This window comes from Sebastes umbrosus, chromosome 8, assembly GCF_015220745.1.
Source record: "Sebastes umbrosus isolate fSebUmb1 chromosome 8, fSebUmb1.pri, whole genome shotgun sequence".
NCBI classification, from domain to species: domain Eukaryota; kingdom Metazoa; phylum Chordata; class Actinopteri; order Perciformes; family Sebastidae; genus Sebastes; species Sebastes umbrosus.
The window spans coordinates 10,754,282-10,777,387 of record NC_051276.1 but is presented as its reverse complement, the minus strand read 5'-3'; the positions used below and the strand labels follow the sequence as shown (position 1 = coordinate 10,777,387).

Genomic DNA, 23,106 nt, shown 5'->3' with positions numbered 1-23,106 from the left:
CTGATAAGGGGAATTCATTTCACATCTGATGAAGTATTTTGAAGACAAAACTTTAATCTAATCTGGATTGAATCTAGTAAATCAAGCGAGTTGTTCTAGTCTTGTTATATCTGCTGAGTTGCTGCCCTTTGACTGAAACCGAGAAGTATATAATCTTTATTTTACCCAATTTTCCCTAGTCTAGTCGGTCTCCCGCCACAATGTCCTGACATTTTTTTGCCCTTTGATAACAATGAATTGCTTCGCCCCTGAACAGCTTGAGCCTACCTGGCTCTGTACAGAGAAAGCAATCTGGTACACCAGCATGACAAGCGGCTCACTGTGCAACATGATCGTCGGAGAGCTTTCCCGCACCCTGGCCTGAGCTGCCAAACTGAGCTTCAAGTTAAATGATTAGCTTCAAAAAACCACCTGACCCTGTCTGTTGGTTCCTTTCCCCGGCCTTAACCAGCGCACCAAGACAGCAGGGTCAATATTGACCGCGTATCAGCGGATTTATGACTGAGCATGCTCTGAATCCTAAAGATAAATTTAGTTTCACAGAGAAGGTAATTGCTTCAGTATCAGAGATAAAAGGTTTTTAATGGATGTTGTAATACAGGCCTATCATTTTATTGTCACCGATAATAAGCCTGTCATAGATAATGTACATATGGTACCTGCACTGCCATAAAAAAAAAAAAAGGCACCATAAAAAATGGCGGATGCAATCTGACAAATCACCTGATAGGATGATAAGAGAAAGTGTTCAGGGAGCTATAATGGGATTCCAAGTACTTAAGCAAATACACATTTGAAATACCATTTAATTTTAAATTTGATACTCATTGTATGTATTTCACATGAGCATACATGTTTATTAGGGCTGTCAAAGTTAACGCAATAATAACGTGTTAACGCAAATTCGTTTTAACGCCACTAATTTCTTTGACGCATTGACGCAACTTGTGATTTCTTGGGGTTGTAGCGGGCTCAGTTTTAAAGCTAGAGTGAAGAAACTAGAAAACCTAAGGAATCCATTGGTACCAACCATTTCATACTAGCTGAATTAAGTTAAAGGAGGTCCAAACTTACACTCAATTTTGGAGAGGAAAAACTGGCATGGTCATTTTCAAAGGGGTCCCTTGACCTCTGACCTCAACATATGTGAATGAAAATGGGTTCTATGGGTACCCACGAGTCTCCCCTTTACAGACATTTATGATATTCACATGTAGTTTGGGGCAAGTCAAAGTCAATTCAGCACACTGACACACTGACAGCTGTTGTTGCCTGTTGGGCTGCAGTTTGCCATGTTATGATTTGAGCATATTTTTTATGCTAAATGCAGTACCTGTGAGGGTTTCTGGACAATATTTGTCATTGCTTTGTGTTAAGGAAGACTGTTTTGAAATCCTGTTCGATATCATTTGTCAGACTGCAGCACAATTTATAATGAATGCTCCAGCGGATAGGAGCATTTGGGTGATCCGTGGATGACAAGAGTCTGAAAGGACTATTTGTTATTAGAACATGACATGAAAAAAAAAGGAGTGAAATGCAACATCTTCAAAGGCTGGGCTGAAACTGACAGTTGTTTGACACAGTGCTGGCAAGGAACATAAAATTACATTTTAAATGGATTCATTTGAGTTTGGATGCAAATGCAGAGCTTTGCTTTCCCAAAATAAGACGATCTGTGTCAGGGTTTCGGGGTGAGGTTAATTAATTGAGACATTAATTCTTTTCATAAAGAGGCTAGATTTATTTAGGCTACACACCTATGTCTAGTACTCCATTAAAAGGCTGCATATACCAGAGTCCTTGTTTGAGAAATTAAGCCAAGCAATTATTTCGGAATACATGAGAGTTTTGCAGAAGCCGTTTGTGTGCATAACTTCTCTCGGTACTGAAAGCTTGCGATATTGTAGGATCTAAATCTCGCTTTCAACTTGTCAGGTCATTCCCTCCCTCGCTCTCGCTTTCCTTCCTATCATTCCTGCCACTGTATGCAAGTAGAAATGTCACAAAAACAATCTTAGAAATGCACCTGGGAAATGAAAAAAAAAAAACACTTCTGTTACTCAGTCCAAATGCAGCCTGGTTCTCTAAACCCATTAAACAATTGTTTCATCCTCTCCACTCACCAAAAAAATACCCTGAGCAGACAATTCTGGGTGCACAAAAGGTTGAAGCAGACAGTTCAATATTAAATCCAACCAATTATGCTTGCATCTCATAAAAGCAAGCTCTCTAAGCAAAGCTGCATTATCATTCATGTCACTGCCTTCTACATCACACAACTCCAGCAGACGTCACACCAGACACATTTGTTGGTGGCGTCGCTGCTGTCAGAGTCTCATTATCCCTCCAGAAGAAAATTTGTCAATTTCTATTTAACCATAGCACCGATCCATCATTGGCATCGTGGGCCACACGTGCACTGGGTTAGGCGTGATGCCAAATAGTGCAGAATACGGTCTTAAAACTGCTAATTAAATACCTGCGCTGTTTACCACTATAAACCAAATGTTAGTGATCAATCGACTGTAAAGCCTCTATAGTGAGAAAACGATTTCTCCCCCATTTGGTTCCCAGACATTTCTAATCAACAGAAGACTAAATCTCAGGTCCAGCAACCGTGGCATAATTGAAAATGTGCTTTGTTGCACCTAGTTAGATTTACGAGAGACCCTACGTTGTCGATTTATTTTCAGAAAGCGCTTGTGTTTTATGGTTTTCACACACACAGTTTTTCCTCCCTGCTGCCCTCTTAATCAAACGGCGTCTATATGGGAGGTGTGAAGCTGGAGGGGTGGAGAGAGAGAGACACATATACACACACACAGAGAGAGGGAAAGAGATGAGCGATCACATTTCTAGACGATCAAATGCTAGACAGGTGGGTTACCAGACAGATAGAATGACACTAGGCTTGACACAGACATCCCATAGATAGAAGGACATCCTCACTTCATTCATGGCCATACAGATTGCGGTTAAGATCTTCTAATCTTTTAACAATATCTGAGGTTTAAGAGTCGGATGAATACAAACTATTTCCAATTCGAGGTGATATTTTCAGCCCACGAGCATGAAACACCTGGCCTTACACCTGTAAGATGCCCATCTCACATTTCTGCTTCTGACCTTAAGTGTGGGAAAAAAAAGGATTTACCCTTTGTCATTTGAGGGTGGTTAGATAGCATCTATTTGATGATTCTGTTGCTCTGCTGCTACAGGGTGTATGAGAGACTGCTGACTTTGTGTGGTTGAGTTCAAACGTCTGTTTTATTTACCCTATTCCCTTCGTGGTCCACAGTTGAACACAATACAAATGTTGCAGGTTGTTTGTAGATGTAGGTGGTGAGGCGATTTTAGTTGGTTGAAAAATAAAATTCACACACTCACAGCTCATAACAGATCAGATCCAGGCGGCGCTGGAGTTTAAGAATGCCTTTAATTTAGAATGTTTATATCATAATATACGGAGTATGTGGAGATGTGTTTCCAAGTTCAGTTGTTATTTTGACATTATTTCGCCTACATTTAGAGGGCCTATTTCAGCTGTGAGGGCCAGAATAACTAAATGAATGCATGAAATCCATTAAAAGGGAAAGCTGACGTCTAGATTGTGAGATGGTGACTTCACTGATAGATATGTGTCAGTAGCCAGACATCAGGTTTACAAGCAAATCAATGTGTTGTTGAAAAATGCATACCTCAACTATGGTGGTTTTGGCTGCCTTGCACATAGGTAGGTTGAAGTTCCTGGCTGTTTTCCTGACAAAGAGAAGAGCAAGAAAGAGGTGATGTGAAAACAATTGAGAAATAATAATAATATTTCAACCAAAAGCAGAGATAAGCACACCCATTATCTAATATCCAGTATAGCAGGTTAGTTTACTGGAAGAGACTGTCCTCTTGTGGAGAAAGACTTTACTACATCTACTAATTCCTATCATTCCCATACACCAGGTTGATGCAAATGACCTTACTAATGCTAGATGGAGGGTCAATACTCATTTTAGACTGTGCTAAGGACATTCACGAACAGGTCTAATTAGTCATTTATTATTTTGTATGTATACTGTTTAACTGGAGCTAAATGTGTAATGATCAGTGATGATCCTAACCCTATCCTGAAATGAGTGTGCTGTCTGAATAATTCAAGAAATAGAAGCAGGTGTCAATACTAAATGTTCAAAACTTAGAACAAACAAAAGAAAAACCATGTAGCTAATACGGACTGAAAGTGCACCGATTAGAATCAGCCCATCCCTAAAAGATCTCATCAAAAGTAAAGACAAGTAAGGACATCTAACCTTTCCTTAAACTGTTTCACTTTCACCACATGACATCGGCAGCACGTACAGATGTTGTGCCAACACAAGCGTGGTGATTAAGACTCCAATGTGCTTCGAGGCAAGGAAGAAGCTGATAAATACTGGTATTGCCACAATACAACAGGCCCGTGCTACTGATGTGCGACCAGTAGATATTCCTGTTTAGTGCAACATGATCCAAACTGCTTTCAATTTTCCATTTTATCAGTTACCTGAAAATAATGTTTCCAGCCTTGTCAGCTTTCCAGGCCTTGACCAGAGCAAAGTCTCCAGTGATGGCCTTTTCCATGATGTAGTGCCTGCCGTTGAACTCCCGCACCTGTACAATGACAACACAATTCAAGGCGACAACTGGATGATGCAGTCGAGGACGAACAAGGTGACCTGGTTTACAGCATTTTTCAGCCTTTCACCCAGATACTTGAGTCCAGACCTAGATTACTCATTATTGTTGTTTTTTTTCACCCAAGAAAATCAATAGCACGACAAACTTTCAAGGCAACGCATTACGCCATCTGTGAAAAGCATCATTTTTGTAAACATGAACTTTAGATGTTATTTCTCATTATTTAAATGCGGTATCGTTGCGCCTGCTACAACACTAGAATCAAACCAGACAAACTAGTTACAATTTTATTTTGAACAATGAACAATGCAGGCTTTCCCCAGACATGAGTTTGGCACTGTGCTCTAAATGCAGACATTCACAATACTAATGTGTGTTTTCGTAATGTAAAGCCGATACTGATGATTTCATAAAGAAAAAAAAGTCAAAATTCTCTGATTCCTACTTTTTGAATGTGAATAAACTGAATATCTTTGAGTTGTGGACAAAACAAGACATTTGAGGACGTCATCTTGGGCTTTGGGAAAAGCTGATTGAAGTTTTTTTACCATTTCATAGACCAAAAAGCTAATTGATTAATCAAGAAAATAATCGTCAGATTAATCTACAATAAAAAATAACTGTTGGTTGCGGCCCTAGCCTTTATGCATCTTCCACTGCAAGGAGTTGTCTTTCACTTCTGGTGAGAACTACAATGCACCACACTCAAAATAATGGTGGGGCCATTATGAGGTGGATTCAAGGCCACTTTTATGTACCGCACCAAGTTTGACCGCAACCAAACAAAGTGATCATGGGTCTGGAAAAATATCTGCAGTCATCTCAAGCTAAACAAAGTTTGCATTGACTTATTGGCACAACACTCTCACCTCTCTCTTCTCACTGGCGATGGCAATGCTGCCATCTTTGTTGTACTTAATAGGAGAGCCTCCCTCTTGGATCAGAGTGCCATAGCCGGTGGCTGTGAAGAAGGCTGGAACCCCGGCACCCCCAGCCCTGATCCTCTCGGCAAGAGTTCCCTGAGAAAAGGGTGTCAGATTAAAAGATGATACAACATATAAGTGTCCACTGCATGCCTTTGCTATTGTCCAGTGTGTAATATACGGTAAGAAGTCTGATCATTTGGATGAATTTAACATGTCAAGACTTCTTGATTGAGTGAATTTGGTTTGTGAATGGGTGTTTTCTATCATCATTTTTTTTACTTGTGGGAAATTCATGTATAAACCTCTCCATATGTTTTCTGACCAACCTGTGGCGTCAGTTCCACTTCCAACTCTCCTGTCAGATACTGTCGCTCAAACTCTGCATTCTCCCCGACGTATGAAGAGATCATCCTCTTGATCTGCTTAGTCTTTAGCAGCAGGCCCAGGCCAAAGTTATCCACTCTGAAGCAAACATACACATAGTATCATAAACCGTTAATTATAGGCTACAGTATACTGAACAAATATCAAGACAGAAAAGGGTGGTGGCTTTATACTCAAAACCCATGCTTCACAAATAAAAAAAAACTAAAGAAAATGAGGAATACAATCACTGTCAGCCTTGTTTATACACAGAGTAATAATGCAGTAGTTCAACATCTGAGTCTATATTGTGTAGGTTCCTTCTTGTCAGTCATCATCTCCATGCAAAAGCTTGATCAGTTTTACAAAGAAGAATGGGGACAAATCATAGTGTTTAGATGTGTAAAGCTGATATATAGACTCAAGGCTGCTACAAGCGCCTCTACTACAAACTGTGGTGCAAGGTGCAAATACATATTCAATCAATTCGTTTGTGCTTCATAATTAATTTAGGTAACTTGCAGAGATTTGTTGTCAATTTCACATAGAAGTTTTTTTCTGTTGATCTCTGTTAAAAAAAATAATAATTACGTCCACTGTTATTTAATGCAGTTCCCTCTAGGGCAGCACAAATAATTGAAATTTTATTAAAATCGCAATATGACGACTGCAATTTTCAAATCAAAGGAGGTGTAATATTTGTTATAGGTGACATTTGTGTTATTTCAAATTAAATATTGTCGCACTGCAGAAATGTCCTGGCCTACACATCATATTCTACAGACTAAAGAAAACATCTTTGGTACAGATCCCCACAAAAAAAAGAAAAATCACACCATAATTATTTAATATGTTTTTCAATGAAAATGAGAATAATGTTGTAAAAATGATCATTCCCTCTGATGTCGCAATATCAGTCAAAATAATTGCAATTAAATATTTTTTCAAAATTGTTCAGTCCTATTTCCCTCCACTGCTTAAGTCTTATTTGTGCCTTTGACTCGGAATGACTTTATACAGCTTGTACCATATCTCACATTACCATAAATCCCTAGAGAGGTTATTCAAGGTTGTAACTGGGCCAGACCAAGTGCATTGAGTAACTGGTGAGACATTTGTGAGCATTGTTTATTGTCTGGGAAAACGGCACACTATAATTATTATTATTTGTTATCACTACAAGGTGTCATTAGAAGGGTGACGGCACTTTAATGAACCTTTGGAGCACAAGTTGGTCTCAAGTCTTTGATTTGACAACAAGAAAAACTGTACACATAGTACTGTGACTACTTCTTTCTAACTTTCTGTTACCAAAGAAAGTTATTGTGTTACTAGGGCTGTTGGAATACTCATGAAATGGGATGACTGACTTTATGTGGCTGGTCAGTCATTAACCTATAAAGGCACAGTCTTCATAAAACTTTATAAAACTATATAAAGCGGTTTTAAACAGGGTATTGTCTTGAGATACAAGATAAAAAGGAAAATCCTATCAAACACCTTATCATTATTATATTTCCCACCCTGTCTTATCACAGGCAATATTCATCTGAGAACATTGTGCAATCAAATCTCAACGACCAATGTAATAAAACTTAGAAAAAAGTTTACTGTACGTTAATGTAAAAAACTAGGGGTGTAACGATCCGTGGCTCGATATGTCGATTCAATAATCAACGATCCAATATCATTAATGCAAAGTGACAACATCGATGCATATCGTTATCTTTAAGATACGCTTTTATTTTGAAATTCTTAACTGATAAAAAAGCATTTGCACTGAAACATGAGAAAAGTGGCACTTTATAGTGAACAACAGGGGGTCTAATTTTATTATTTTTATTAAAAAGAATAGAGTTATCATTATCATTAGAGTTATTCATTTAAATGTCTGGAAGAGCTCAGTAATAAAATTTTAAAATCATAATTTAGTTGCTTTTTGTGAGTTAACATAAATGTAACCAATTAAATATATGAAATATGATATTGTCTCATATAGATCGCAGGGCCCTGAATTGAAATGGATCAAAATTGTATCGTGGCAGACTCTGTGATATTAGTAAATATCGTATTGTGATGAAACAGTATGATTTACACCCCTAGTAAAAATATGTATCCAAAAATAGTTTCCCTCTATCGCTGTCTCTGCTGTTACTAATCAGAGCCAAGACAAAAGCCGAGCTCTGTCAGAGAGTGGGTTCTCCTTCTTTTCTATACCCCAGGAAGCTGAAAATCAGGAACTGCTGCTTTGTCCTCAGCTCTAATCTCAGATCAGCTGACAAGATATCTAGGCCATGTGCGCTCAGAATACCAAAAACAGATGACTGTGAAACGCACCCTGTCACACACACCACTCGTGTTATATCACATCATAGGTTGTCTATGTAAAAGGGTTTGGCAAGTTTGACTAATGCTGACATTTTGTGATCTTGTGTATGAAGCTGGTGTGTTTGTATGTGGGTGGACTCTCCGATCAGGGGCACACAATATAGAATCAAGCTAAATGCTCACTGATCAGAGCAGCTTCCCGCATTGAACGTAATTTCTGCCTTTTATAGGGAATCTACGCTGTTTGTGTAACATGACTGAAGCAGCTGATTAAAGAATGAATATAAAGCTTCAGGGGGTTGCAGTTCTGTCACAGCTCAATAACCGCTTCTTGTGTACAGCTGAATCCCTCTCATCTCGTATTACACTGCATAAAGAGCCCACTGTGTCAGTGTCCTACCAAGTTTTCCCATACGGCTACAAATTTCAATGAGCAGAACTTCACCAGTAACCGAGAATATTGTTAATGATTACTGTACAGTGTAGATTAAAATATTTAAATTGCATGATTGTCCAAAGTTAATCGCGATTAATCGCAAATTAATTGCACACTTTCTATCTGTTCAAAATGTACCTTAAAAAGGGAGATTTGTCAAGTATTTAATACTCTTATCAACATGGGAGTGGGCAAATATGCTTGCTTTTGCTTTGCTTGCTCAAATGTATGTAAATATTAATTAATGGCAATCAATTAACAACACAAAACAGTGACAAATATTGTCCAGAAACCCTCACAGGTACTTCATTTAGCATAAAAAATATGCTCAAATCATAACATGGCAAACTCAAGTCAAACAGCTGTCAGTGTTTCAGTGTGCTGACTTGACTATGACTTGCCCCAGACTGTATGTGATGATCATAAAGTGGGCATGTATGTAAAGGGGAGATTCGTAGGTAACCATAGAACCCATTTTCATTCACATATCTTGAGGTCAGAGGTCAAGGGACTTTTTTGAAAACGGCCATGCCAGTTTTTCAAAGACCAAAATTTACCGTAAGTTTGGAGCATTATTTAAATCTTCACTCTAGCTTTAAAACTGAGCCTGTTACAACCACAAAATCGTAAAAGTTGCGTTAATGTGCTAAGGAAATGAGTGGCATTAAAACAAATTTGCATTAACGCGTTATTATCGCGTTAACTTTGACAGCCCTAGTATAGAGACAAAGATACACAAGGATGTTATCGTCCAAATGAAAGCAATTTTTAACACTCCCAACTAAGACTTGTGTAATTGACACTGCAACTAGGCAGCAATTCCCAAACCAAAATCACACTTGCCTCTCTCACTGCTACTGATTGAGATTATAGCAGTCTGTGTTGAGAGAAATCGTATTTATCTCAAAGTGCTCCTAGCAGTAACGAATCCCCTCTCCATTATCATGTCTGCATTATTCCTTATTTCTGAGATGGTACGACATAGTAAGTGCAAAATCACGTCCTCCCTGAGACTTGAAGAGGATTAACAACCCATTCAGGCATTCAAGAAGAAGCAAGCGGAGGAAGGGGAGTTTTTCAGCTTTAGGAATCTTCTTTTCTAAAATGAAATGTTACATAATTACTTCTTACCCCTTCCAGCCCTCCTCCCCACAGAGCAAGCATTTGTAATAAATTATGAAATTGTGCTGTATCCATTACACTGACCCACGTTAGCTTTGGACAATAGAAACTCTGATATGATTGTGACACGCAGCAATAAGTTCATTATTTTTAAGTTGATGCACTCACTGAAAGTCAGCTTTAGTTTGGAAATTATAAATATCTGGATTTATTAGGACTATGCCAGTATTCCTACTGTTCATTTTCGGAAAGCTTTTAAGATCAATTACTTGACACGTATAAATGCTGTCAAGTTGAGTCCAAATACAATTTGAATAAAATCAGCCTCTGATTAAAAGTATATAAGTGGTATTAACATGATTCAAATTGAAATGTGTTTTCTGTTTATCACTATAGAACAGGTCTGAAGTATTTTGGTGCAACATTTTTAGAATATAAACAGTTCCAATGGCATCTAAGAATGCAAATGGCAGTAAGCATTATGCTTAATAGGTGTTACGATTATAAGCTGGTTCTTGGAAGATTTACTTCCCTGTAAGGGGTCCCTGGACCCAAAATGGTTGAGAACCCCCCTGTACTACAGCTCCCACTAAATAAATATGTAGACTGTAATATGAATAAGAAGTTCCACTGCGTTGGAACTGGCTCAGAAACTATACAAAAAATATAACATAGCCATTATTTACAAGTGGTAACAATCTTCCCAAACCACTACTGCCTGCGGAGGGAAAACATTTAGGGGATCAATGATTGTTCAGACGGATTGCCCTGGCTCAAGCAAATACGTTGAGTGCCTGTTCCAAGAATCAATATTCACCAAAAATCAAAGTCCACGAGAAACGTGTAGTGAAGAGTAACTTCTGTGCAGCACACTAACACACTTCACAGGACAGTCATTTCCTGGCTAGAGAAACAGTCTGTGCAGAGACTTTGAAGCTATTTTGATCTTCCTACTGCACAGCTACAGTAAGAACCGCTGTGTGCCGCCGCTTACATGATTCTAAACCTCAATTTGGCAGTTTTGTCAGCATAGACAAAGTTCTTTCCAAAGTTGACACTGTATTTTACTACAGGAACTATATAATGCAATTACAGTAGCGGATCCCTACCACCTAAAAAAACATTAAAAAAAAAGAGTTCCTGTAAGTTCCTCAAAATAGCCATCATTAAGATTGACACTTCCTTTTTCACTTCCCTTCACTTTAGCAATACCAATCCATGCAGTCTTGCAAATACGTTTATAGAGGATTATAAGTAGACATGCAATAAAAGTTCACCAGAAATATTTCCTAATAAGAACCTCGGACCATATTGTAATCCATTTCAGAGTGGAGTCTCTAATTTGTGTTGTTTGTAGAGTGCAGATTTCCAAACAGACAAACTGGAGATGTGCATGTCTTTGCACGGGCAAATAAAATGTAGGTTTAAGTTCACTATTTTTGTAAGCCAGTACTTTCAATGTTAAAATGAAAGAATTTGTATGGGAGGTGTTGAAAAAATAAGATTTTAATTGCAGTCTGTAGTCAGAGGGGGAAAGCGTTATTTTGCAGAATGAATCCGTTTCATATTTAAGTAGGTCAGGTTTGTCGTCACTCGTCTCAAGTTTCAGTGTTGCTGTGTAAACAATTCGGATAAAGCTATGTTTACCGTGTGGCAGCACATTAGGATTCAATTGTGGAAAAAGACTGCAAGATGACAACTGACAAGACAAAGTTTCCTCTTAGTCTGCAAGAGACACGTCACTATTGTGCCAAATAATGCAGGAAATTTGCAGTGAAAGGCTTGGTTGCTGGCGTATGGGTAAATGTTGCATTCAAATCTTGAATATGGTTTCTGAGACATTTAAAACATAACTTTTTTTTCTTTGCAGAACTTATTGAGAAATACACCGATCAGCCATAACATTATGACAACATGGGCACCCTGACCAGTCTGCGGCTACGCAGCCCCATACGCAACAAACTGGTGTATATTCTTCAGTCTTACATGGGAATGCAATTTGTCTTAATCTTATACATAACATATCTGAAAATAATTTAACTGCTGGTGTTAAAAAAACTTTCTTTATGGAAAATAACCTTAAATAAAAGGCAACCTCCCTTTTCATTTCTCTTCCTTTCAAAAATGAAATGATTTTCTTTCTAAGATTATGATGATTCATATTTCCTAAAATATGAGCCAGTGTTTAGCAGAATACATTTCTACATCTCTAGTTTGAGATACTGCATATGTCATATGCAATAACAAGAGAGAATACACAATAAAGGGTACTGAGGTCAACAGCTGATTGCCAAAAGGGAAACCTCTGAAAGTGTATCTGGAGTCTATCCCACTGAGAGCAAAGACACACATCACACAAAATATCACCTGACCGCTGAAGGAGTGGCGGCCAATGCAACACCTTGTGCCTGCGAATTAGATAACTTATCAGAAGCTATAACTTCTGGGCACCTCTCCAGGTCAACACTACCTGTTTGAGGATCCAGCCACAAGGTCACCAAGAGCTCTCCAATATGAGTTTAAAACAGGTCTGCGACAGACACCTTCATGAATCCAATCAAGACTCCCTGTTCTCTGGCTGGAGAGCAGCCAGGGGAGAGTCTCACTAACTGATCTTATTAACTTTTATTGTCACAAAATGTCACTTGCATTGGAGACTTCCTCCACAACTGGTGAAAGAGTATTTCAATATCTAAGATTGGTTAGCAACTAGAGTCAAATTGAACTTCCTTTTTATTAAACAGTTTTAAACGCACACTTTCTACTGAAACAGAAATGACACGTGACGTGATACATGACACTGCAAACATTTCAAAATGTGAATCCACAAATATAACCAAAAGTAAATAAACAAACTAATCTCGATCAACACATTCACTCTTAAAAAAACAGGTTGGTCTTTTGGCGTGGTGGTGGTGGTGATGGCGTTAAATGAATATCAAAATCAAGCACCACCATGGAATGCAATGCATCGTTTCCATGCAGGCACCTGCGCGTATGGTACACGCATGCTTCCTCCACTCCACACACACACTTACCCTGCATTGTTGCTGACTGCAGTGAGACCGCTAACGCCGGTCTTCAGTAAACTGTTGATGAGATTCTCTGGGATGCCACATAATCCAAAACCTGTGTTAGAACACATAAGAAAGTAATGCATAATAAACAAAAAACAAATGGTAGCAACCCAGGAATCATTGCAAAAAAGTGAGAAAAGGTTTAATTATGGTAATTTAAGGTGGAGCTTTCACCTAGTAGATTATGGACGTGGCAGATTTGGAGAGAGAAAAAACAAAAGATATCTCCAGCTTTGACAACTCAAACAGGAAAACCATTAACATTTACAACCTTGAATCAAGCCCCAGGTAATTCTAGTCATGTGTGTGTTTCTAATATTACACTGAGTGGGGCGGATTTCTGGTTGTCTGTGTTTTTCTCCCTCAGATAGAGGTGACACAATGGAAAATGGTCAACAATGTCACGCTGAACAGGACTATAAATAAGAGCTGTGGAATGTGTGTGTGCTGTGTGGGTTGATGGTAATCATCCACCATGCCAGACAGAGCTCAAGCTCACTTCTTTGCTGTTAAGTGGTGATCGAACGTACATTGTTGAACATCTTTCCGTCAGTTAACAAAGCTTTCATGCAGTAAAAAACTGAGGTAATTTGCTAGCACTGTCATCGAGGTGTGTGTAACCCTCCGACAATTTTAGAGTCTATTTATCTTACCTCCCACAAGAAGAGTAGAGCCACTTGGGATATCTTTGACTGCGTCTGCAGGATCTGAGTAGAACTGTGAACTTCTCTGGCTGGAGGTAGAAAAGTAACAGCCACAGGTCTGTAGAGAGCAGGACAAGAGGTGCATAAAGTTTTACAAAATGTATGTAAAAAAGAGCTCCAACCAGCAATAGAAACTATAAGTGATTCCGGATAAAAACACATATCAGTATAATGCTTAAAATTGTTCAATTTGCTGGCTACAACCAAACTGGGAGACGCCTGAGGGCAGCTAATATGTTTGTACAGTTTAAATGGCTGTTCAAGTTTATTCAGCTGAGGAATTGAAAGATAAGCAGAACTGCTGAACAAATCCTACAACAAAAGGAGCAGAGCTTTTGGGTAACCCACAGCCAAGAGTCCCAACGTAACGGTTAGCTGAGGACTCAAATATGAAATCCTGTGTCAACGCCAACTAAAATTGTAACTGTGGTGCCATAAATACCATAAAATAATTTTGCAGGGCATTTTGTTGTGTTTTGACACCATTCATTTCCCAGACAGTGGGAATTATGGATTGGAACCATGATGGACTTCCCGATACCCATTATACTGACTATACTATTGTGGTGCTGATTATGTACAGGTATTGCAAGTGCATTGTAAATCTGTAATACCGGCATTTGGTATTACATATGTTATTTCTGACTGCTTTTTTTTAAGTGAACATAAGATAAGATAAGATAAGATAAGATAAGATATTGCACAGTGAGAATGAAATGAAATTCCACCTGAAAATATCAGGTTATTGTCAGTATTTGGTGTGTATGTGGTCTACTAGGAGCAGTGCTGGTTGTGGAGTCTGACAGCTGAAGGAAGGAAAGACCTATATGCATCTTGTTATGCAATATAGCTTACTTAACAAGTGAAACAGGTACTTGTCTATTGTGATACCAGCTCTGTATGAATTACAAGAAGAAAGGCATAAAGTCCTGATCAGTTTATGGATAAAACCAGTTCTTACTGTCATACAACCAGTCTAAAGGTTCAAGTTACTATATCATCTGCAGTAACATGTCTGATTTGCATGAAAAGAAATGCTCAAGGGGCCATGTTCACTTCCCTCCCCATGCTGATAGGGGTGGATTATGCAAGCATTTGTGATCATGTCACCACTTGCCACACACAAGCACACTTTGACATTGGACGTATTAATTATATTATTATAATATCATATAATTATATTAGCATGTAAAACTGCTTGTCTGACTAATGCACATCATGTGTTTTAAAGTCACTGACCCAGTGCACATTCACATGAAGCAGCGTTACTGAAAGTTAGCAGCAGTTTGCAATATTGAGGTTGAGTTGCAGCAGCTTGAGGTCTCAGGTTTACTATCGAAAAGTGAAACAAAAATAATATGGTAATATTGGTAAATTCCTGAATACACTTTATTCCTAAATGTTGGACAGAAGAGGGAATAAACAATGTTCACTTATGATCTTATAATCTCAGCCCAGACATTTGCAACCCATCTCATTTCAACCTTGTTATTTTTTTCCACAACCAATCATCGTTAACAGCACCCACCTTAATCAGCTGGAGGTGAGCCAAATGTGATCTGGTTCTGAATGGACCTGAGATGTTTCTGAAGAGCAAATGATCCGCTCTGCACAAAGCTTTGAGGGCCGCCATGTTTCTGAGCTACACAGAGGAGGGGGATGATCTGAAGAGAGGAGCAGAGTGAGAGCTGACGGTAGCAGACGACAGGAGACGTCAGCCGACTGAAAGGTCGCACAATGTAGCTACTAGTTAGCAGCGCTAGTAGCTCGCTCACACACACACACACACGCGCACCAAAAACTCAGCGCCACGATGACATTGGCTGGTTCCCTCAGCGGGCGGAGCCAGCAGCAGCTCATTTACATTTAACCCGTTCACCACCGTCAAGTTGCACACTTGGCTTACGCCAAGATGCTTTAACGTTATTTCAGAAGTCAAGGGTGAAAGAAATAATGCAGTAATGACGCGGTGTGCGTTGTTTTTATTATCGTTTTTTAGCAACCACAGGCGGCGTGCGCGCACAGAAACAGTGATGTGTTGTTGGAAACAGACTCTAGTGATGTGGAGGTCGAGAACGAGCCAGCTCAAAGAGCCGGCTCTTTTAAAGGGACTGTTTGTAACTTCTTACACGTATAAATCTACAGGGTCGGTGTCCCATGCGCGCGCTTGCGTGTGGCTACGCTGTTCAGACTCAGACTCCAACACAAACTACACGGAAGCACCAAAACCACAAAGTTATATCTAGTGAAGCCCGTCTTGCAAAACAGTGTTGGCCGCGGTCAGAGGACGCGGGGGAGACCGTAGCTTTGGTCTCCAGGGCCGGAGTCTCTGCTGTACTCTGCTCCTCTGCTCCTCTGCTCCTCTGCCTGCTTGCCTTCACTCAGCTCGCTCCACCTCACGTGCATGCGCGCACACTACACACTGCAGAAGACTTCGTAGCTCTGAGAATATCTAGTGAATGTACAGTGGACGTTTGTGCAGAAATAAATGCTGCAGCTCCTCCAGACCAACAGAGGTTTCCCGTGTCTTGTGAAGTGACGGGGCGCCGCAGTGAGAACCGCTATCGTCTCCGACCGGGTGCCGGTGTCTCCCTCCTGCCGCGGTCGGGAGACTGAGGCAGAAAAAGCCAACACTAGGATCAGCAGTGATTCATGGAGAAACCTTCGTCTGGTCAGCTAACATTACTGCCAAGCAGGTGAAATATAGAGTGATATTGTGGTTTAGCTGACGTGTGTCGCCTCACTGTTTTGAGCAATGCTCGTTCATGTCTATTTAGAGCGAAAAAAAAAAATCAAAACAATAAAATAAATCTTTTATAAAACAACTCATTTTGCAGAAAAAAAAAGAAAAAAGTATTAAACACATATAGTATATTATTCTTTAAGCGTGTCTCTTTTGAAATCATGGCACCTGTCCTAAACAAACCCAGATCGGTACTCAAGCTTTCTAAGAAGTTATGGGTACACACATGTCAACATTGCACAAATCACCACTGATATTTGGCAGCTGTGGAATGAAACACAGTTCTTTTAGTTTTATGTCCACATCAGGACCTGTGAGAGTGTCCTAGAAGGAGAGGCCACATGTGTCGCTGTTAACAAGCAATTCTGATTCTTACAAACAGTCCCTTTAAGTGATATATGTGCACACATACTAATCATAGGTCAAAACAGCGCTAAATTTGGCTTCATTATAAAAAAAGGCAGAAGTGGTAAAACGGAAGAGCCGTTTGGGAGCCGAAAGAGCCGGCTCTTCTTTGGTGAGCTGAGGCCAAATGATGTGACTCACTTTAAAGAGCCTGAACTCTCATCATCACTAACACAGAGACATGACATCTATGAACACGTGGTTAATCCCTGGCTCTCACGTGACTCATACTTCTAGTCATGGCCGACGACTACAGGCGACAAGGGTTCGAGTTGGAGAGAAGGATATTCGAGTTAGACATCAAGTGTTCCGGGCTCAGAGCTGAGAAGCAAGGTACCCACACCACGGTGTTACCTGTTTGTGTGTCGTGTCTGTGTTGTGCAGCTCGTCTGCGTTAATAACATGCTTCACCAGTGTGTTAGCGGCTAGCATGCTGCTGCTAACGTTATCTAACATCAACTATAACAACAAGCTGCTGTCCGCTGATATGATGCGTGTTGACTGCATGACGCTGCTCCTACAGTTCACTAACAGGCTGTGGAGTATTAACCTGGTGTCGTTCACCTACTGATCGATGGTTGTTATTGATTATCCTGCCGCTAGCTATTGGCTAACGTTAGCTGAAATGCTGCATTATTGTTGTTTACCGTGACACACTAGAATAAACAAAAACAATAAGCTAGAGCTGAGGGTTAATTGTCAAAGTAAAGTTGCCATTATTTTATTCTAATTGTGATTTTTCATAAAAGTCATTAACATGTTTGTTCACATTTCATGCCTTTGTATATATACTATGTTGGCACATTGCCTTTAACTTTATAACATATATAAAGATGGTTATATGGTTAAATAATATTATCCATTATTTCCCAATACAAAGCAAAACTAAAATCGGTGTAGCAGAACTTTGTTTTTCTGTCTTTCCTGTCCCATTAAACACCATATGACCAAGATGCAAAGAGAAAATATCCATACATATCATCATCTTTAAGATAAACCTTTATTTTGAAATACCCATTTTATATTTATTCCTTTTTATTAAAGAGAATAGATTGTTTTTTCACTGAAATATCTGGAAGTATATACAGCAATAAAAGTGTCAAATCATAATTAAGTTGCTTTTTGTGAGTGGATATAAATGTAACTGACTGTGTCAAATGGGCATATGATCATCTCATATTGATCGCAGACCACTGAAATGAATCGAATCGAGTTAATTGTCAAAGTAAAGTTGCTATTACTTTATTTGAATTGTGATTTTTTTATATTAGTCATTAACATGTTTGTTCACATTTCATGCCATTATATACTATGTTGGCACATTAACTTTATAACATATATAAAGACCATTTTCCGTCAGCTGGCTGGTTAAATAACTGTTCAAAGCCCAAACAGATAATATTATCCATTATTTCCCAAAACAAAGCAAAACTAAAATTGGTGTAGCAGAACTTTGTTTTTTCTGTCTTTCCTTTCCCATTAAACACCATATGACCCCTCCAGATGTATCTTGTGACCAAGATGCAAAGAGAAAATATCCATACATATCATCATCTTTAAGATAAACCTTTATTTTGAAATACCCATTTTATATTTATTCCTTTTTATTAAAGAGAATAGATTGTTTTATCATTGAAATATCTGGAAGTATATACAGTAATAAAAGTGTCAAATCATAATTAAGTTGCTTTTTGTGAGTGGATATAAATGTAACTGATTGTGTCAAATGGGCATATGATCATCTCATATTGATCGCAGAACCCTGAATTGAATCGAATCAAGTTAATTGTCAAAGTAAAGCTGCTATTACTTTATTTGAATTGTGATTTTTTTATATTAGTCATTAACATGTTTGTTCACATTTCATGCCATTGTATACTATGTTGGCACATTAACTTTATAACATATATAAAGACCATTTTTCGTCAGCTGGCTGGTTAAATAACTGTTCAAAGCCCAAACAGATAATATTATTCATTATTTCCCAAAACAAAGCAAAACTAAAATTGGTGTAGCAGAACTTTGTTTTTTCCGTCTTTCCTTTCCCATTAAACACCATATGACCCCTCCAGATGTATCTTGTGACCAAGATGCAAAGAGAAAATATCCATACATATCATCATCTTTAAGATAAACCTTTATTTTGAAATACCCATTTTATATTTATTCCTTTTTATTAAAGAGAATAGATTGTTTTATCATTGAAATATCTGGAAGTATATACAGTAATAAAAGTGTCAAATCATAATTAAGTTGCTTTTTGTGAGTGGATATAAATGAAACTGATTGTGTCAAATGGGCATATGATCATCTCATATTGATCGCAGACCCCTGAAATGAATCGAATCGAGTTAATTGTCAAAGTAAAGCTGCTATTACTTTATTTGAATTGTGATTTTTTTATATTAGTCATTAACATGTTTGTTCACATTTCATGCCATTGTATACTATGTTGGCACATTAACTTTATAACTTATATATAGACCATTTTTCGTCAGCTGGCTGGTTAAATAACTGTTCAAAGCCCAAACAGATAATATTATCCATTATTTCCCAAAACAAAGCAAAACTAAAATTGGTGTAGCAGAACTTTGTTTTTTCTGTCTTTCCTTTCCCATTAAACACCATATGACCCCTCCAGATGTATCTTGTGACCAAGATGCAAAGAGAAAATATCCATACATATCATCATCTTTAAGATAAACCTTTATTTTGAAATACCCATTTTATATTTATTCCTTTTTATTAAAGAGAATAGATTGTTTTTTCATTGAAATATCTGGAAGTATATACAGTAATAAAAGTATCAAATAATAATTAAGTTGCTTTTTGTGAGTTGATATAAATGTAACTGATTGTGTCAAATGGGCATATGATCATCTCATATTGATCGAAGACCCCTGAATTGAATTGAATTGAATCGAATCGAATTAATTGTCAAAGTAAAGTTGCCATTATTTTATTTGAATGTGATTTTTCACATTAGTCATTAACATGTTTGTTCACATTTCATGCTATTGTATATACTATGTTGGTACATTGCCTTTAACTTCATAACGTTAAAACTCTATTTTAGCGTCAGTCAATTGTTTTAATGTGCGTAAATATAAAGTGCCATTCATCAACGACAGTAAATGGTAAATGGACTTGCATTTATACAGCGCTTTTCTAGTCTTCCGACCACTCAAAGCTCTTTACACTACATGTCAACATTCACCCATTCACACACACACTCATACACTGATGGCAGAGGCTGCTAAGGTGCCAACTTTGCCCATCAGGATCTAATCTAAATACTCATTCACACACCGATGGACATGAGCCACAGCCGCCCTTACTCTTACGCCCAGTACTCTGACGTGTTTACCCTTGTAGATTATTTTTTCTTGAGTTTATAGAAGTGTATAATTGGTAACATGTTAACATATCGTTCTTCCACAGATGATGACTATTTACAGAATGCGTCTGCCATACTAGACAAGTTGAAAAGCTATTACAGGCAAGGAGGGGAGAGTAGCAACCTTTCCAAGGTGCTTCAGGATTACACACAGGTACTTTCATTACATTACACTTCATAAGTGGTAATATCTGACTCTGTTTTCCATTAATCATTTAGTTTATAAAAACATCAGGTGCATCTGTCTAAGAGTAACAAACACAAAGGTATTTGATCAAGCTTAATTATATATATATATATATATATATATATATATATAAAACAGGGAAAAGCAGTTATTTAACTTGGTACCAAGCCTTAAAGCTGCTGTGGGTACTCCGGTTTCACGGACCGGAGGAAAACAACCAATCAGATCAGAGCTGAAGCCTCGCCGTCTCTGAGCAGCTGTCAATCACTCATGAACTCCGACCAAACGGTCAAACTAGGCAGCGCTGATCAAATATGAATCAGTGCTCTGTTACTGTAATGCCTATTTCTCGCCTCAAATATTTTCAGAAACATCTTGTAGTGTACTGTTTAGCTGTAAAATGAGAAAGTTTGTGACCCGGCAGCAATGTTGAGATCAGTTGCGGAAATACCAAGCACCGCCCACCAGCCGGAGCACAGCCAAATAGGAACGCTCTCTCTCTGAAATGACCTGTGATTGGCCAAAGTCTCCCGTCATGGGCTAGATTTTTTTAAAGCCTGAAAACAGAGCCATGAGGAGGTGCAGAAGTCTAGCTATTGCTCAGAACACTTGAATTACAATATGCTGAAAGGTTATTATAGAATTTTTGCCCAATGATGCCAAAAACGTTCTGCCTACTGAAGCGAGATGCTTAAATCGAGGGAAAATTAAAGCCAAGTGTGTACTTGATTTGGTGGTTAGTTGTAGATTGTTAAGGTGGTCTTGGTGATTTTAAGTGGTCTAAAAACCCTGACTGAAAAGGCTCAATAAGGTTTTTAGTATCAAGGTGCCAGTAATAAAGCAACTGGTTGCTTCTGAATAACTTTTGAGAAGTTAATTAGATGTTTGTCATGCCACTTGGATCTCAAGTTTCCTTTTGAGAATGGGTTTAATAAGAGTTTTGTAAAAGAGACTATAGTTGTATCTACCACTTCCTGGCCAGTATATAATATCAGTTTCATTCCTGATTTGATCTACCTTATTAATGAATAACTCAATAAAGTAATTTAGTGAGAAGAGGGAGGTAATTGTTTCTGATGACTTGAACAGATTTTTTGTAATTTTGAAAATGTTGCATTGTTTTCTTGCATGTTGTATTCAATGTCGAGTGTGGGTATATATTTGTTTTTTCATCATTTAGGTGATCCTAGACATCACATTTTATGAAGAAAATAAACTGGTGGACCAGGAGTTCCCTGAGGACTGCTCACCATTTAAAATCCAGCAGCTGCTGCAAGACCTGACCGAGCCCGAAGTTTTGGCGGGGAGGCTAGCACCAGCGCAAGAAGTACGTTTATGTGTGTCTCAAGATGATTTTGTGTGCATGTTCTGTATATGCTTTTTTTTTCTGGTTGATTTATCAAGTGTTCCCAGTAAGGTCTGTTCCACTTTAATGTTCTCTTTGGTTTATAGTTTTAAAAAAAAAATACTTGCACACATTTACTCCCATGTCATTGTCTAACAGTACTATTCATGTCTTTTGGTTTATAATAGGTGCAGTCTGTGTTGGGCCTAGAGCTGCTAGAATGCCTCTACTGGAGACGTGGAGCCTTGCTGTACATGTACTGCCACACCCTTCATCAACGAAAACAGTGGATTAAGAAAAATAAGGACACTTTCCTTAAGGTTAGAAAAAGATCTAAGTAAATTGTATTTGTGAACAAAGATGTGGGCTTGACTGATTCTGACAGACAAATTTACTTTGTTTTGGTGAAAACGTAGTTTAGTATCTACGTTTTTTTTGTTGGCATATGCTGAGATTAGGCCTAATGCTCATCTGACTCTGATGCTATTTTAATCCAGTGTATTCAGGAAGGGGTGCGCTACCTAATGCGGATGCTGCAGGTGAGAAACTCTGTGAAGCTCAACGATGGGGTGGTGCTCCATGACACTGCTACAGCAAGCTTTTTATCTGAAGGTAAATACGTCCTCAACTATCTTTCAATAACAAACTGTTGTGCTGCTTCAGTCTAGTTTAAGACAATTCATCAGTTGATGAAAATTCTTCAAGTGGACCATTTGATCATACTCACTACTTACCTATGTTTTTTGGCCAGGCATCTTCTCAGACACGCACCTGTTGACGATGATGTACATCGGGGAAATGTGTTTCTGGGCCGTCAAGTACGAGGACTGCAGCGCTGACACTATGGATCGCAAAGAAGATCGCCTCCAGTTTCGGGACATTGGCACACAGATCCTCAACAAATACGTGCTCGCCTGCGAGGGTCCTCTGCAGGGCCAGGGCTGGAACACAGAAAATGCCAAGGAAATCCTTAGTATTTTACAGTGAAACAAGCTGTTGCCCTCAGGCACAGATCTAAAAGTTCAGTATTTAAATGTGTGTCAACCCCAAATAAAAGTGGAATCCAACAGGTGGGGTGTAATGTTGTGGAAAGTTAAGGAGAGAGAGAGTGTATGTAAAGAAAAGAGTCTTTGGATCGGTGTCTACAGGCAACCTCATCCCATGCCAAACGGCCCAGGCCAAAGCAGGTCAAAGAGAGGCTAGAGAGGATAAGATAGGTGGTGTAAAACTGGCAGGTGCTGCTGAGGAGGCTGTTGAATAATTTGTTTGCCCTGTCCTGCTGAAAAAGCAGTTATCATCTTGATTCCAGACTGTTTTGACTGGAGCACTTATTTTGCTCTGAGAATGTGTTATAATAACATTAATATGAATATAAAAAAAGGTTATTAATATAAATTGACCT

At 38.6% G+C, this 23,106-nt stretch overlaps 2 protein-coding genes across 2 annotated transcripts in view; one reads left to right on the top strand and one right to left on the bottom strand.

The window, feature by feature from the left end:
* Window positions 1–15,471, bottom strand: part of oxct1a (3-oxoacid CoA transferase 1a) — a 54,687-nt gene extending 39,216 nt beyond the window's left edge. The window contains exons 1-7 of the mRNA XM_037777263.1: window positions 15,156–15,471; window positions 13,577–13,685; window positions 12,885–12,975; window positions 5,924–6,059; window positions 5,541–5,690; window positions 4,538–4,644; window positions 3,702–3,762 (exon numbers count right to left, since the gene is read on the bottom strand). Of these exons, the coding sequence (XP_037633191.1) occupies window positions 3,702–3,762; window positions 4,538–4,644; window positions 5,541–5,690; window positions 5,924–6,059; window positions 12,885–12,975; window positions 13,577–13,685; window positions 15,156–15,260 (759 nt within the window). The 5' untranslated portion in view covers window positions 15,261–15,471. The remainder of the gene's footprint in view (window positions 1–3,701; window positions 3,763–4,537; window positions 4,645–5,540; window positions 5,691–5,923; window positions 6,060–12,884; window positions 12,976–13,576; window positions 13,686–15,155) is intronic.
* Window positions 15,472–16,950: 1,479 nt separating this feature from the next.
* c8h5orf51 (chromosome 8 C5orf51 homolog) lies at window positions 16,951–22,773 on the top strand. The gene is made up of 6 exons (XM_037777421.1): window positions 16,951–17,108; window positions 20,217–20,326; window positions 21,540–21,686; window positions 21,893–22,024; window positions 22,202–22,316; window positions 22,456–22,773. Exons 1-6 carry the CDS (start codon window positions 17,015–17,017, stop codon window positions 22,689–22,691), a joined length of 834 nt encoding a protein of 277 aa, XP_037633349.1. The 5' UTR covers window positions 16,951–17,014; the 3' UTR covers window positions 22,692–22,773.
* The last annotated feature ends 333 nt before the right edge of the window (window positions 22,774–23,106 follow it).